This window comes from Aquarana catesbeiana, linkage group LG13 (genome assembly GCF_042186555.1).
Source record: "Aquarana catesbeiana isolate 2022-GZ linkage group LG13, ASM4218655v1, whole genome shotgun sequence".
Lineage (NCBI taxonomy): Eukaryota > Metazoa > Chordata > Amphibia > Anura > Ranidae > Aquarana > Aquarana catesbeiana.
Window position 1 is genome coordinate 5,128,358 of NC_133336.1, and position 13,890 is coordinate 5,142,247.

Here is a 13,890-nt window from a genome sequence, read left to right on the forward strand (position 1 = left end):
CAGCGAGTCTCCCCCCACCTCCATCAGTGAGTCCCCCCCCCCACCTCCATCAGTGAGTCTTCCCCCACCTTCATCAGTGAGTCTTCCCCCACCTCCATCAGCGAGTCTCCCCCCACTTCCATCAGCGAGTCCCTCCCCCCCACCTCCATCAGTGAGTCTTCCCCCACCTCCATCAGCGAGTCTCCCCCCCCACCTCCATCAGTGAGTCTTCCCCCACCTCCATCAGCGAGTCCCCTCCCACCCCCATCAGTGAGTCTTCCCCCACCTCCATCAGCGAGTCTCCCCCCACCTCCATCAGCGAGTCTCCCCCCACCTCCATCAGCGAGTCTTCCCCCACCTCCATGAGCGAGTCTCCCCCCCACCTCCATGAGCGAGTCTCCCCCCACCTCCATCAGCGAGTCTCCCCCCACCTCCATCAGCGAGTCTTCCCCTACCTCCATCAGCGAGTCTCCCCCCACCTCCATCAGCGATTCTCCCCCAAACCTCCATCAGTGAGTCTTCCCCCACCTCCATCAGCGAGTTTCCCCCCCACCTCCATCAGCGAGTCTCCCCCCACCTCCATCAGTGAGTCTCCCCCCCACCTCCATCAGTGGGTCTCCCCCCCACCTCCATCAGTGAGTCTCCCCCCACCTCCATCAGTGAGTCTCCCCCCCACCTCCATCAGTGAGTCTCCCCCCCACCTCCATCAGTGAGTCTCCCCCCACCTCCATCAGTGAGTCTCCCCCCACCTCCATCAGTGAGTCTCCCCCCACCTCCATCAGTGAGTCTCCCCCCCACCTCCATCAGCGAGTCTCCCCCCCGCCTCCATCAGTGAGTCTTCCCCGACCTCCATCAGCGAGTCTCCCCCCCCCCCACCTTCATCAGTGAGTCTTCCCCCACCTCCATCAGCGAGTCCCCCCCCACCTCCATCAGTGAGTCTTCCCCCCCCACCTCTATCAGTGAGTCTTCCCCCACCTCCATCAGCGAGTCTCCCCCCACCTCCATCAGCGAGTCTTCCCCCACCTCCATCAGCGAGTCTCCCCCCACCTCCATCAGCGAGTCTTCCCCCACCTCCATCAGTGAGTCTTCCCCCACCTCCATCAGTGAATCTTCCCCCACCTCCATCAGCAAGTCTCCCCCCACCTCCATCAGTGAGTCTCCCCCCCACCTCCTTCAGTGAGTACTCCCCCACCTCCACCAGCGAGTATCCCCCCATACCTCCATCAGTGAGTCTTCCCCCACCTCCTTCAGTGAGTACTCCCCCACCTCCACCAGCGAGTCTCCCCCCCCACCTCCATCAGCGAGCCCCCCCCCCCACCTCCATCAGTGAGTCTTCCCCCACCTCCATCAGCGAGTCTCCCCCACCTCCATCAGCGAGTCTCCCCCCACCTCCATCAGTGAGTCTTCCCCCACCTCCATCAGTGAGTCTTCCCCCACCTCCATCAGCGAGTCTCCCCCCACCTCCATCAGTGAGTCTCCCCCCCACCTCCATCAGTGAGTCTCCCCCCCACCTCCATCAGTGAGTCTCCCCCCCACCTCCATCAGTGAGTCTCCCCCCCACCTCCATCAGTGAGTCTCCCCCCCCACCTCCATCAATGAGCCCCCCACCTCCATCAGTGAGTCTTCCCCCACCTCCATCACCGGGTCCCCCCCCCCACCTCCATCAGTGAGTCTTCCCCCACCTCCATCAATGAGCCCTCCCTCCCCACCTCCATCAGTGAGCCTTGACCACCCATCACCCTATCCCCCGTTGGCCGGTTTCCCTTCCTTGGACCACTTTTGGTCGGTCCTGACCACTGCAGACTGGGAACATCCCACAAGAGCTGCCGTTTTGGAGTTGCTCTGACCCCGTCATCTAGACGTTACAATTGGGTCCTTGTCAAAGTCCCTCCAATCCTTACACTTGTTAAATTTTATTCTGCTTTCAACACAACTTCAGGGACAACATGTTCATTTGCTGCCTAATACATCCCACCCACTTTCAGATGCCATTGTAACCAGATAATCCATGTTATTCCCTTTACCTGTCGGTGGTCAGAACGCTCTGGCCGATCGGTGTATTTTGGATTGTCATTAATAACTATTGTTTGTATTTTTATTACAATGCTGATGATGGTATAGAATGAAAGTGTATGATGTGACCGGAGGTTTCCTTTCACATACAATCAGAAACGATTGATCCCATCTCTGTTTCCATCCATGTAATCTCATAATCTGATTGATTGAAATACGATCGTATTCATGAGCAAAGCATCTCAGTGCTGCCAATTGATGCTAAACAATCAATAATTTTTTGCCCCTGGCCGATCGACTCTATTTGATTTCCTTTTCAGACCGCTGTGATAGCGATGGTGCGTTGTTTGTTAACTTTCTTTTTTCTTTTTTTTCTTTGAAGCTGATCCCTATGTGGTTACCGATGATCCAATCCAACATAAAGGTGAGTGTGCAAATGGGATCCTCTGACACAATCAAGTAACTTAATGTGTATGTCAGTCATAGGCTGTGATGTCTGCTAATCGTTCGGTGACAGCGTATTCTCAGAAGGCAATCAAATTTATTACTGCTGATATGACGATCGTTGTACACTTTCCAACCTTTTTATTTTATCTCGGTGAGGGCCACTTCACACCAGAACACGGCGCGGGAAAGGCGCCTCCCGTGTGAGTTTCCCGCACTACATTCGGACACACTTCCCTTACAATCTGCATGCGGGTGCCAATGTATTATTAATGGCTCCCAAATGCAGATCGCAAATGCAGTGCACATGCGGGTGCCAAATCGCATTGGTACCGCAGCACCACGCAAGCACTACGACTCGGTCTGATGTGTTCTGCAGCGCATTCAAATGAATGGGTTGTCGAAATGCACCGCTTTGAGGGGCCAGCCTCGGAGACCAATAGCTATAGCAGCAGAGACTCCCATCGACCAGCTGTATAAGTACGGAAGCAGGTAACCCTGGTGGTTGACATGGGCTCACCTGAGGTGCCGGGTCTAAGCACTAACCGGTGTTCTCCTGATGGTGGTGATGGGTTTTGCTGTGTGTTAGTCCCAGGTCGCAGTCCTCAGGATCGCCCCACCAGGAGGTGAGCAAGCAGGGGTCAAGCAGAAGCGTACTCGTGGAACAAGCCAAAAGTTGGTAACAAGAGGTTACAGGTTGGGATCAAGTAGAAGCGTCGTTGGGGAACAAGCCAAAGGTGGATAACAAGTGGTTGTAGGTTGGGATCAAGCAGAAGCGCAATTGAGGAGCAAGCCAAAGGTCGACAATAGGTGGTTGCAGGTTGGGATCAAGCAAAAGTATATAATCGAGGAACAAGCCAAAGGTCGGTAACAAGTGGTTGCAGGTTGGGATCAAGCAGAAGCGTAGTCGAGGAACAAGCTAAAGGTCGACAGCTAGGGGTTGCAGGATGGGATCAAGCAGAAGCGCAATTGAGGAACAAGCCAAAGGTCGACAATGAGTGGTTGCGGGTTGGGATCAAGCAAAAGCGTATTCGAGGAACAAGCCAAAGGTCAGTAACAAGTGGTTGCAGTTTGGGATCAAACAGAAGCATATTCGAGGAACAAGCCAAAGGTCGACAGCTAGGGGTTGCAGGTTGGGATCAAGCAGAAGCGTAGTTTGGGAACAAGCCAAAGGTTGATAATAAAGTGGTTCCAGGTTGGGATCAAACAGAAGCATATTCGAGGAACAAGCCAAAGGTCGACAGATAGGGGTTGCAGGTTGGGATCAAGCAGAAGCATAGTTTGGGAACAAGCCAAAGGTTGATAACAAGTGGTTGCAGGTTGGGATCAAACAGAAGCGTAGTTGAGGAACAAGCCAAAGGTCGACAAGACAACAAGTGGTTGCAGGTTGGGATCAAGCAGAGGCGTAGTCGAGGAAAAAGCCAAAGGTCAACAGCTAGGGGTTGCAGGTTGGGATCAAGCAGAAGCGCAGTTGAGGAACAAGCCAAAGGTCCCCAATGAGTGGTTGCAGATTGGGATCAAACAGAAGCATAGTTGAGGAACAAGCCTAAAGTCCCCAACGAGTGGTTGCAGATTGGGATTGAGGAAAAGCGTATTCGAGGAACAAGCCAAAGGTCGGCAGCTAGGGGTTGCAGGTTGGGATCAAACTGAAGCATAGTCGAGGAACAAACCGAAGGTCGACAACGAGTGGTTGCAGGTTGGGATCAAGCAGAAGCGTAGTTGAGGAACAAGCCAAAGGTCGACAAGACAACAAGTGGTTGCAGGTTGGGATCAAGCAGAGGCGTAGTTGAGGAAAAAGCCAAAGGTCGACAGCTAGGGGTTGCAGATTGGAATCAAACAGAAGCATAGTTGAGGAACAAGCCTAAAGTCCCCAACGAGTGGTTGCAGATTGGGATTGAGCAAAAGCATATTCGAGGAACGAGCCAAAGGTCAGCAGCTAGGGGTTGCAGGTTGGGATCAAACTGAAGCATAGTCGAGGAACAAACCGAAGGTCGACAACGAGTGGTTGCAGGTTAGGATCAAGCAGAGGCGTAGTAGAGGAATAAGCCAAAGGTCGGTAACAAGTGATTGCAGGTTGAAATCATGTAGACGCATAATTGTTGAACAAGCCAAAAGTTGACTGCAGGTTGGGATCAAGTGGGAGCATAGTCACGGAACAAGCCAAATGTCGGTAACGAGTGGTAGTAAAGATACAAGTGGCAGCAGGAGTGAAAGGAGTAAGATATTGGCTGGAGAGAGCACAATAATCTGGCAAATAGAAACGTACAAAGGCATGGCTTAAATAGAAAGTTGATGGGAGGAGCAAAGGGTTCAAGATTCAAGAGAAACAAGGTTCAAGGCAAGAGCCTTCAAGGAACCGTCCAGGGAGCTGTCCAGTTTCTCAGGTGGCTTGCCAAGAAGGGACACTGCCACATGTAGCAGACATCGCAGTTTCAGACCCAGGTCCTGATAACCGCACAGGAATGCATGGGTTCCCATGCAATCCCCGTGTGAACCAGCCCTGAGAGCCCACTGTTATAGCATAAGAGCCTCAAAAAAAATCTTTAATTGGTTAAAATAAATATTATTTAAAGCCAACTAGCAATAATTTTATTTATTTTTTTGCAGCATTTATCAGCAGGGCTACAGCTCCGCCTCCACGCGATCCAGAACAACGCCAACCAGCAGAACCTGCGGATGCTGCAAGGCTCGGCGCAGTTCGCTCACAACTCGGCCGTCCTGCGGAAGTGGCTGCAATGCACTCAGTTCAAGATGGCTCAGGTGGAGATCCAGTCTTCGGAGGCGGCCTCCCAATTTTATCCTCTGTAACGTTTGATGGTCATTGTGGGAACCAAAGTATAATATACGTGCATAAACGTCGCTGGCTGGTGGCCTGATGGGGATTAGAGGTTTATTAAGGAAGATAACCCCTAAAAAAAACACCTATTTTGGTGCTTTCAAAAGGTTTCCTCATCCAAAGCTATCAGTTTAGTTTGGAGTGGAAGTTGAGGGTTGCTAGAACCCTGATTTGTTAAAGGGAAACTCCAGTGAGCCCAATACTTACTACTCCAATGTCCCCCCCCCCCCCCCTTCTAAACAGTAACTTTATATAAATGCTGTAAAATATATTAAAAAGTCGCAGTCAGCTGACTGCTCCAAGCCTTCTTCCCCTTTATATTACCTAGCAATGGGCAGGGAAGAACATCCCCACACAAGTGAGGAACTACACGTCCCATAAGGCATTGGGAGCAGCAAGAGTGTTGCGAGTATGTGGCATAGAAAGAGACCTAAAACAATGTATTTTTTTATTTTAGTCTACTGAGGGTTTGCTTAGAAAGGGGTTAATTGGACGTTCGCTGTTGGGCGCATACATGCAAAATGCTGTGTCGGACCATTTTGCTGACGCATCTCGATAGGGCCTCACTGCGCACAGAGACGTGTGACGCAAAGAGGTCAGAATGGTCGTCCACACTGCAACGTTGAAGGCGGCAAATCTGCTGACCGGCGCTTGATCTACGCTACAAATGAACATCGGATGCAGGAAAAGGATGCAACTCTATGTGAGCCCTATAAAATCCCAAAGAAGTGCGATTTTTCTTGAATCTAAATTTCCGGTGAAAATAGTCGCTGCTTTACGATGAGAGTTTTGCACCAGACTTGGTTCACATCTATGCGTGTTGCAAAACGCATGCAAAAAATTTGTGTGCACAGTTTTCCAATGCACGTAGAAACGTGCTGCCCTTTGGCAGACGTGCGGGGGTGTTATTAGTTCGGTACAGCGTGATTTCGCAGGAGGATCTGCGAATTTTTTTGTGTGTGTGGCAGCCCATCGTAATGAATGGGCTGTCCTAGCCGCGCACACATAGATGGTGGACCCAAGGCTGTGGTCGTCATGAAGGTCACCTGATCCATGTTGAAGGGACCGTCTGATGGCCCAGTTCAGTCGAAGTCATGAGGTCACCTGATTCATGTTGAAGGGACCATCTGATGGCTCAGTTCAGTCAAGGTCATGAGGTCACCTGATCCACGTTGAAGGGACCTGTCTGATGGCCCAGTTCAGTCGAGGTCATGTGGTCATGAGGTCACCTGATCTATGTTGAATGGACCCGTCTGATGGCCCAGTTAAGTCGAGGTCATGAGGTCACCTGATCCACGTTGAAGGGACCCGTCTGATGGCCCAGTTCAGTCGAGGTCATGTGGTCATGAGGTCACCTGATCCATGTTGAAGGGACCCGTCTGATGGCCCAGTTAAGTCGAGGTCATGAGGTCACCTGATCCACGTTGAAGGGACCCGTCTGATGACACAGTTCAGTCGAGGTCATGTGGTCATGAGGTCACCTGAACCATGTTGAAGGGACCGTCTGATAGCCCAGTTCTATCGAGGTCATGTGGTCATGAGGTCACCTGATCCATGTTGAAGGTACCCGTCTGATGGCTCAGTTCAGTCGAGTTCATGAGGTCACTTGAACCATGTTGAAGGGACCATCAAATGGCCCAGTTCATTCGAGGTCATGAGGTCACCTGAACCATGTTGAAGGGACCGTCTGATGGCTCAGTTAAAGTTGAGATCATGTGGTCATGAGGTCACCTGATCCATGTTGAAGGGACCCGTCTGATGGCCCAGTTCAGTCGAGGTCATGAGGTCACCTGAACCATGTTGAAGGGACCGTCTGATGGCTCAGTTAAAGTTGAGATCATGTGGTCATGAGGTCACCTGATCCATGTTGAAGGGACCCGTCTGATGGCCCAGTTCAGTCAAGGTTATGAGGTCACCTGATCCACATTGAAGGGACCCGTCTGATGGCCCAGTTCGGTCGTGGTCATGTGACCAAAGGTCAAAGCTTTCTTTGGTCACGTGACCAGCAATGGTGCTACAACATTTTTAAACCCTTTCATTACTCATCCATCCCAGCAAGACATTTATTTAAAATTTCACTACAGGCTTTCTTTAAATCCACCAAATTTTTTTATTATCTCCTAATCCACTATGCTCTGCTTACAAGCAGCCTTTTGACACCCGCAGATTCCTCGCCGCGGCTCCATCTCCAATGATGCATTGTGGGTAGGTCCCGGGAAAAGGAGATGGAACTTGCGGTGAAAACATCTGCCTGTTCATCCACCATGAAAGATATGACAGATGGAATTCTCCACATATTATTCCTGCTGTAATTCACCCCTGTAAGACCTGCTTTGAATATTAATGGCGGAAAAAAACCGCGGGCCTTGTCAGCGTGAGGCGTAATGGACAAAAAAAAAAAAAAACATCTTGGAAAATATTCAGAGAGAATTTTTACATTGAATTTATTTATTTAAACATATTTTTGTATTATATAAACATATTAAGAAAATACAGATTTTAAATATTTTCTTTCTATTTAAAGAAGAACGACACCCAGTGCTTTTATCCCCCATACCGACCCCATGGCGTAACCCCACAGACATGACCAGAAACCAACCTTTTCTCTATTAATGAAAAACAATTATGGGGGTTCATATTAGGCATATTTGGTAGATTAAAAAAAAAAAAAAAAACACAGCTAAACATGTTTAATTAAACCAGGGGGAAAAGAATAAAGCTACCGATTAAAAAAAAAAAAAAAAAAACAGCTAAACATGTTTAATTAAACCAGGGGAAAAAAATAAAGAAAATGAATCACCGCTCAGGAGAACTTGCTTTCAGGTGTGTGTTAGTGAATCCTTCAGAGGAGAGGAGTCCCAGGTGCTGGCTAAATGCAAATTGAAGCAGGGTTTGAAACAGGAAAATCTGGATGCCGCACACCGGATAAAGTTGAAAACAGGACAATCAGGCGGGTGGTACAGACACAGCTGACACGTTTCGCGCTCTAGTTCGAGCGCTTACTCATAGCTATGAGTAAGCGCTCGAACTAGAGCGCGAAACGCGTCAGCTGTGTCTGTACCACCCGCCTGATTGTCCTGTTTTTTATGATCCAAGTTTTACAATAAAGAAGATGTTTTCAACTTTATCCGGTGTGCGACTTCCAGATTTTCCTGTTTCGAACCCTAAAAAAAAAAATAAAGCTACCGATTAAAAAAAAAAAAAAACACAGCTAAACATGTTTAATTAAACCAGGGGAAAAAAAATAAAGCTACCGGTTAAAAAAAAAAAAAAAAAAACACAACTAAACATGTTTAATTAAACCGGGGAAAAAATAAAAAAGCTACCGCCATGATTTAGTGTCAATTCCTGACTTACTGAAACGGGTACAGGAACAAATTTTCCCAGAGTGTCTGGTCCTGGAAAAAAAAATGGGTGTTCTATTAAAAAGAAAAAGAATATTTTATATATAGTGGTTATATTTAGGGAATTCATCTGCTGCTGCATTAAAGATGCTATCATAGTTTGAGTTATAATTGTAACATTTATCTGAAATAATTAATTTTTTAATACAAATTAAATTATTAACTTTTACATTTTTTTTTTATTTACTGTATTCTTTATTTTTATTTTTTTATTTACATTATTTTTTTATTTACTTTGTGCACCATATATATATATCAATTTTGCTATCTATCTATCTACATATATATATTTAAACAGCAAAATTGATTTTACTGCACAGTTGCCAAATTGTTTTCCATATCTGAAACATTCAAGTTCTCTCTTGAGTCAAAACCCCACAAAATAATTATCATTTTTTTATTATTTTTTTGGGGGGGGAGGGGTGATATTTAGGGTAGTTTCGTTTATATTCTTAAGGTTCTTTGTATTTTTTTTTTGTATTCTTTTTACTTGTAAGCTTGGTTGTCTTTTGTGTACTTTTGCTGAACCTTTTCTATTTTACTTTTTTTTTTGCTGTCTGTTTTTCTCTGAAAAAAAAAAAAAAATAGATGTGGCCAAGGATGGGCCATTTTTTTTGGGCCACAATGACTGGTCCAGGATAGTTTACTTCTGTAACCCTCAGGAGGCATTTAAATCCCAGCAAACCCTTAAAAACCACCAATTTCAACTTTGGGAAAATGAACATTGCTATTTAAAGGGTGTGTTTATTTTTAGGGTGAGGATTTAAGTTTTATCTAGTGTTCTTTGTATTTATAATTTTTAAATGTTTTTGCCCCATTTATTTTACTTTTTTGCTGCTTTTTTTTCTCTTTAATAAAAAAGAAATTGGATTAAACAATGAGGCCAGGGAGCGGCCATTTTATGGCCCCAATAACAGGTCAAAGATAGTTTGGAGGACCATCTGTAACCCTCAGGAGGCATATAAAGTCCAATAAAACCCTTAAAAAATGTTGACCTCCCCACTGGGAAATCAACACTCCTATTTAGATGGTGTGTTTATTTACTTTTGGGGGCTGGATTTGGAATAGTTTATTTTAGTATCCTCTTTATATATATATATATATATATATATATATATATATATATATATATATATATATATATATATATATATATATATATACGGTATATATATATATGATTATTTTTAGTGTACTGTTACCCAACATTTTTTATTTTACGTTTTCTTTTCTTTTGCTGTCTTTTTTTTTTACTCCAAAAAATAAAAAACAAAACAATGAGGCCAAAGGGAAGCTATTTTATGGCCACAATGACAGGTCCAGGGTAGTTTAAAGGAGCTTTTGTAACCGTCAGGAAACTTATAAAGCCCGTCAAACCCTTAATATGTCAACCTCCATATTTGGAAATCAACACTCCTATTTAGAGGGTGTTTTTTTATTTTTTGGGGCTGGGAATTTATTTAGGATAGTTTAGTTTATTCTGTTTAGTATTCTTTATATTTTTTTATTTTTATATATTTGATTTCTTTTTTTTGTATTGTTGCACAACATTTTTTAATTTACGATTTTCTTGCTGCCTTTTTTTTTCTCTGAATAAAATAAAATAATAGGGCCTATAGGGAGCCATTAAAAAAAAAAAAAAACTTAATTTCAACACCCCACCCCCTCAATTTCAAATAAATGAACACTCCTCGTCTCGCTCTTCCCTCATAATAAATCTACTATTATCCTATAGAGTGTAAGATGTAAAAAGACTAGAATTTTATATTAGATAGAAGTCATTTAATCAATTTGTACCCAGCCAGCAGGCCGGCGTCTCTTCCTTTTGTTGACACCATTGCCGCGTTGACCTTGCACACCAGACATAAAAGTGGTTGCGCCGCTTTTTGATTGGCAGGAAAACGCCGCCGCCGCGCCGTACGCGAGCCGCTGAGATATTTGAAAACATGTGAAGTGCTTTCCGAACGACATCTCAAAAGGAACTCCACAACACCGAGCCGCGGCAGATATTTTAATCTTCTTTTCCCAAAGCTTCTGGTGACTTCCGCTTTTGTAGTGCTAATCAGACCTCGGCGGGTTCAAATGAATGGGAGAGGAGAGGAGAGGACGAACGTTTATTATAGTAGAAAAGATTTTCCTGCCGGGAGAAGGAGGAGGAAAAGATATTTCTGTGTCTCTGTCCATTCGTTAAACAAGATCCCCTATGCAATATAATCACTGTGGTTTCAAAATGGAAAACAAATGATCTAACTTTTGTGTTATGTAGGGGGCCTCAGTCGCAGCCCCCCGACATCACCAAAGGGCCCCACATAATATTCTGAGAGTATAATACAGCAGAAAAATGGCAGAGATTGTAGATATACATCAGGAGAGGGTCAGAGACTGCAGACATAGTACAGGAGATGATCAGAGACTGCAGACATAATACAGGAGATGATCAGAGACTGCAGACATAATACAGGAGATGATCAGAGACTGCAGACATAATACAGGAGATGATCAGAGACTGCAGACATAATACAGGAGATGATCAGAGACTGCAGACATAGTACAGGAGATGGTCAGAGACTGCAGACATAGTACAGGAGATGGTCAGAGACTGCAGACATGATACAGGAGAAGGTTAGAGACTGCAGACATAATACAGGAGATGATCAGAGACTGCAGACATAGTACAGGAGATGATCAGAAACTGCAGACATAGTACAGGAGATGATCAGAGACTGCAGACATAGTACAGGAGATGATCAGAGACTGCAGACATAATACAGGAGATGATCAGAGACTGCAGACATAGTACAGGAGATGATCAGAGACTGCAGACATAGTACAGGAGATGATCAGAGACTGCAGACATAGTACAGGAGATGATCAGAGACTGCAGACATAGTACAGGAGATGATCAGAGACTGCAGACATAGTACAGGAGATGATCAGAGACTGCAGACATAGTACAGGAGATGATCAGAGACTGCAGACATAGTACAGGAGACGATCAGAGACTGCAGACATAGTACAGGAGACGATCAGAGACTGCAGACATAGTACAGGAGACGATCAGAGACTGCAGACATAATACAGGAGATGATCAGAGACTGCAGACATAATACAGGAGATGATCAGAGACTGCAGACATAGTACAGGAGATGATCAGAGACTGCAGACATAGTACAGGAGATGATCAGAGACTGTAGACATAGTACAGGAGATGATCAGAGACTGTAGACATAGTACAGGAGACGATCAGAGACTGCAGACATAGTACAGGAGACGATCAGAGACTGCAGACATAGTACAGGAGATGATCAGAGACTGCAGACATAGTACAGGAGATGATCAGAGACTGCAGACATAGTACAGGAGATGATCAGAGACTGCAGACATAATACAGGAGATGATCAGAGACTGCAGACATAGTACAGGAGACGATCAGAGACTGCAGACATAATACAGGAGATGATCAGAGACTGCAGACATAGTACAGGAGATGATCAGAGACTGCAGACATAGTACAGAGATAGTGTATTATGCATTTGCACTCCATACAACCCACTTAAAAATGACTTGTGCCAGAGATCCATAATAAAAGGTCGGAGGAAAAAATAAACATAAAAGAAAAAAACTGATGCACAGACAAAAAAAGAAACATTGTATGAAATAAAGAAAACCTTTTCACTACTAGAACCCAATCTAGGAATAAGTAAGAAAAACAGACTGCTGCCTGCAGGGCCCCCGAGGGACGCACAATACGTGCCGGGGGGGGGGGCACAGGTGGGGTGCCAGGGTCTTAGACGTATGTATCTATATATATATATGGAGTTAGGTGTTGATAGCGTAGATCTGTACATATCTGTATACATAGAGCATTTCTATATATATCCAGTATTTCTATATGAAGAGATTTTTTTTACCTATATATATGTACAGAATGTCTGAAGAGCCGTAGATTTCAGATCATCAATTGTAATCTATTGATCAGAGATTAGTCATCTATACATTGATCGCACTGTATACCGATCGTCCTCGTCTCCTCCCTTATAGGTACGAAGGAAAGTCACTTTGACACATAGGGGGCGCTAAGATTATTTAAAAAAAAAAAAAATTCCTGTCTAAGTTTTTAAGAATTTTAGTCCAACTCCAGCCAAAGCCATTTTTATTTTCATATTTGGATAAATTGGGGGGTGGTTAGAGCTCTTGGCAGGTTGTGATTTCTGGGGGGGGCGTCCTCACCTGAGCCGATTCTTGAGTCGGCTCTCGGGTGCTGGCACAGCCATCTTGGCTAAGGGAAGCCGGCAGTGAAGCCATGCGATTTCCTACTGCGCCTGCGCGCATCACGCCACGCTTTTTGAATGGGCCAGCTGCAAAAGGAAGGATGAGGAGGGGCAGCGGCAAACTGAGCCAAAAGTGGGAGCGGGTACCTGTCAAAACCAGGTTCCTGCTCCCCCCAAAAGGTGCCAAATGTGGCAGCAGAGGGAGGGGGGAGGAGGCAAACAAGCAGGGCTTCCCCTTTTGGCCAGAGCTCCGCTTTGAAGTAGTCAGTCTTTAAATCTGACACCTGGAAACGTAAAAACCATCCCTGTGCCCGCATGCAAGGGTTAAAGTGTTACTAAACCCACAACAGTAGAATAATGCCCCGTACACACGGTCGGATTTTCTGACGGAAAATGTGTGATAGGACCTTGTTGTCGAAAATTCCGACCGTGTGTAGGCTCCATCACACATTTTCCATCGGATTTTCCGACACACAAAGTTGGAGAGCAGGATATAAAATTTTCCGACAACAAAATCCGTTGTCGGAAATTCCGATCGTGTGTACACAAATCCGACGGACAAAGTGCCACGCATGCTCAGAATAAATAAAGAGATGAAAGCTATTGGCCACTGCCCCGTTTATAGTCCCGACGTACGTGTTTTACGTCACCGTGTTCAGAATGATCGGATTTTCCGACAACTTTGTGTGACCGTGTGTATGCAAGACAAGTTTGAGCCAACATCCGTCGGAAAAAATCCTAGGATTTTGTTGTCGGAATGTCCGATCAATGTCCGACCGTGTGTACGCCCTATAAGTCTGTATATGCAGTAAAGCATGCTTGTTATACTCACTGTGGAACCTAAGGGGTTAATCCCCTGCATTCTGTAAAAAGGCTGTTTGATTCTGTCTTCTCTGATCCTCCCCTTCTTCCATAGTCCCAAATCCATCTGCTCATAGTACAG

General features: G+C 45.6%; 1 protein-coding gene across 3 annotated transcripts in view; it reads left to right on the forward strand.

The window, feature by feature from the left end:
* The window catches only part of UNC79 (unc-79 homolog, NALCN channel complex subunit), a 270,207-nt gene extending 262,188 nt beyond the window's left edge, over positions 1-8,019 (forward strand). For all 3 annotated transcript variants that reach the window (XM_073609763.1, XM_073609762.1, XM_073609764.1), the window contains 2 exons: positions 2,375-2,416; positions 5,044-8,019. In XM_073609763.1, the coding sequence (XP_073465864.1) occupies positions 2,375-2,416; positions 5,044-5,244 (243 nt within the window). In that variant the 3' untranslated portion in view covers positions 5,245-8,019. The remainder of the gene's footprint in view (positions 1-2,374; positions 2,417-5,043) is intronic.
* Positions 8,020-13,890: the final 5,871 nt, after the last annotated feature.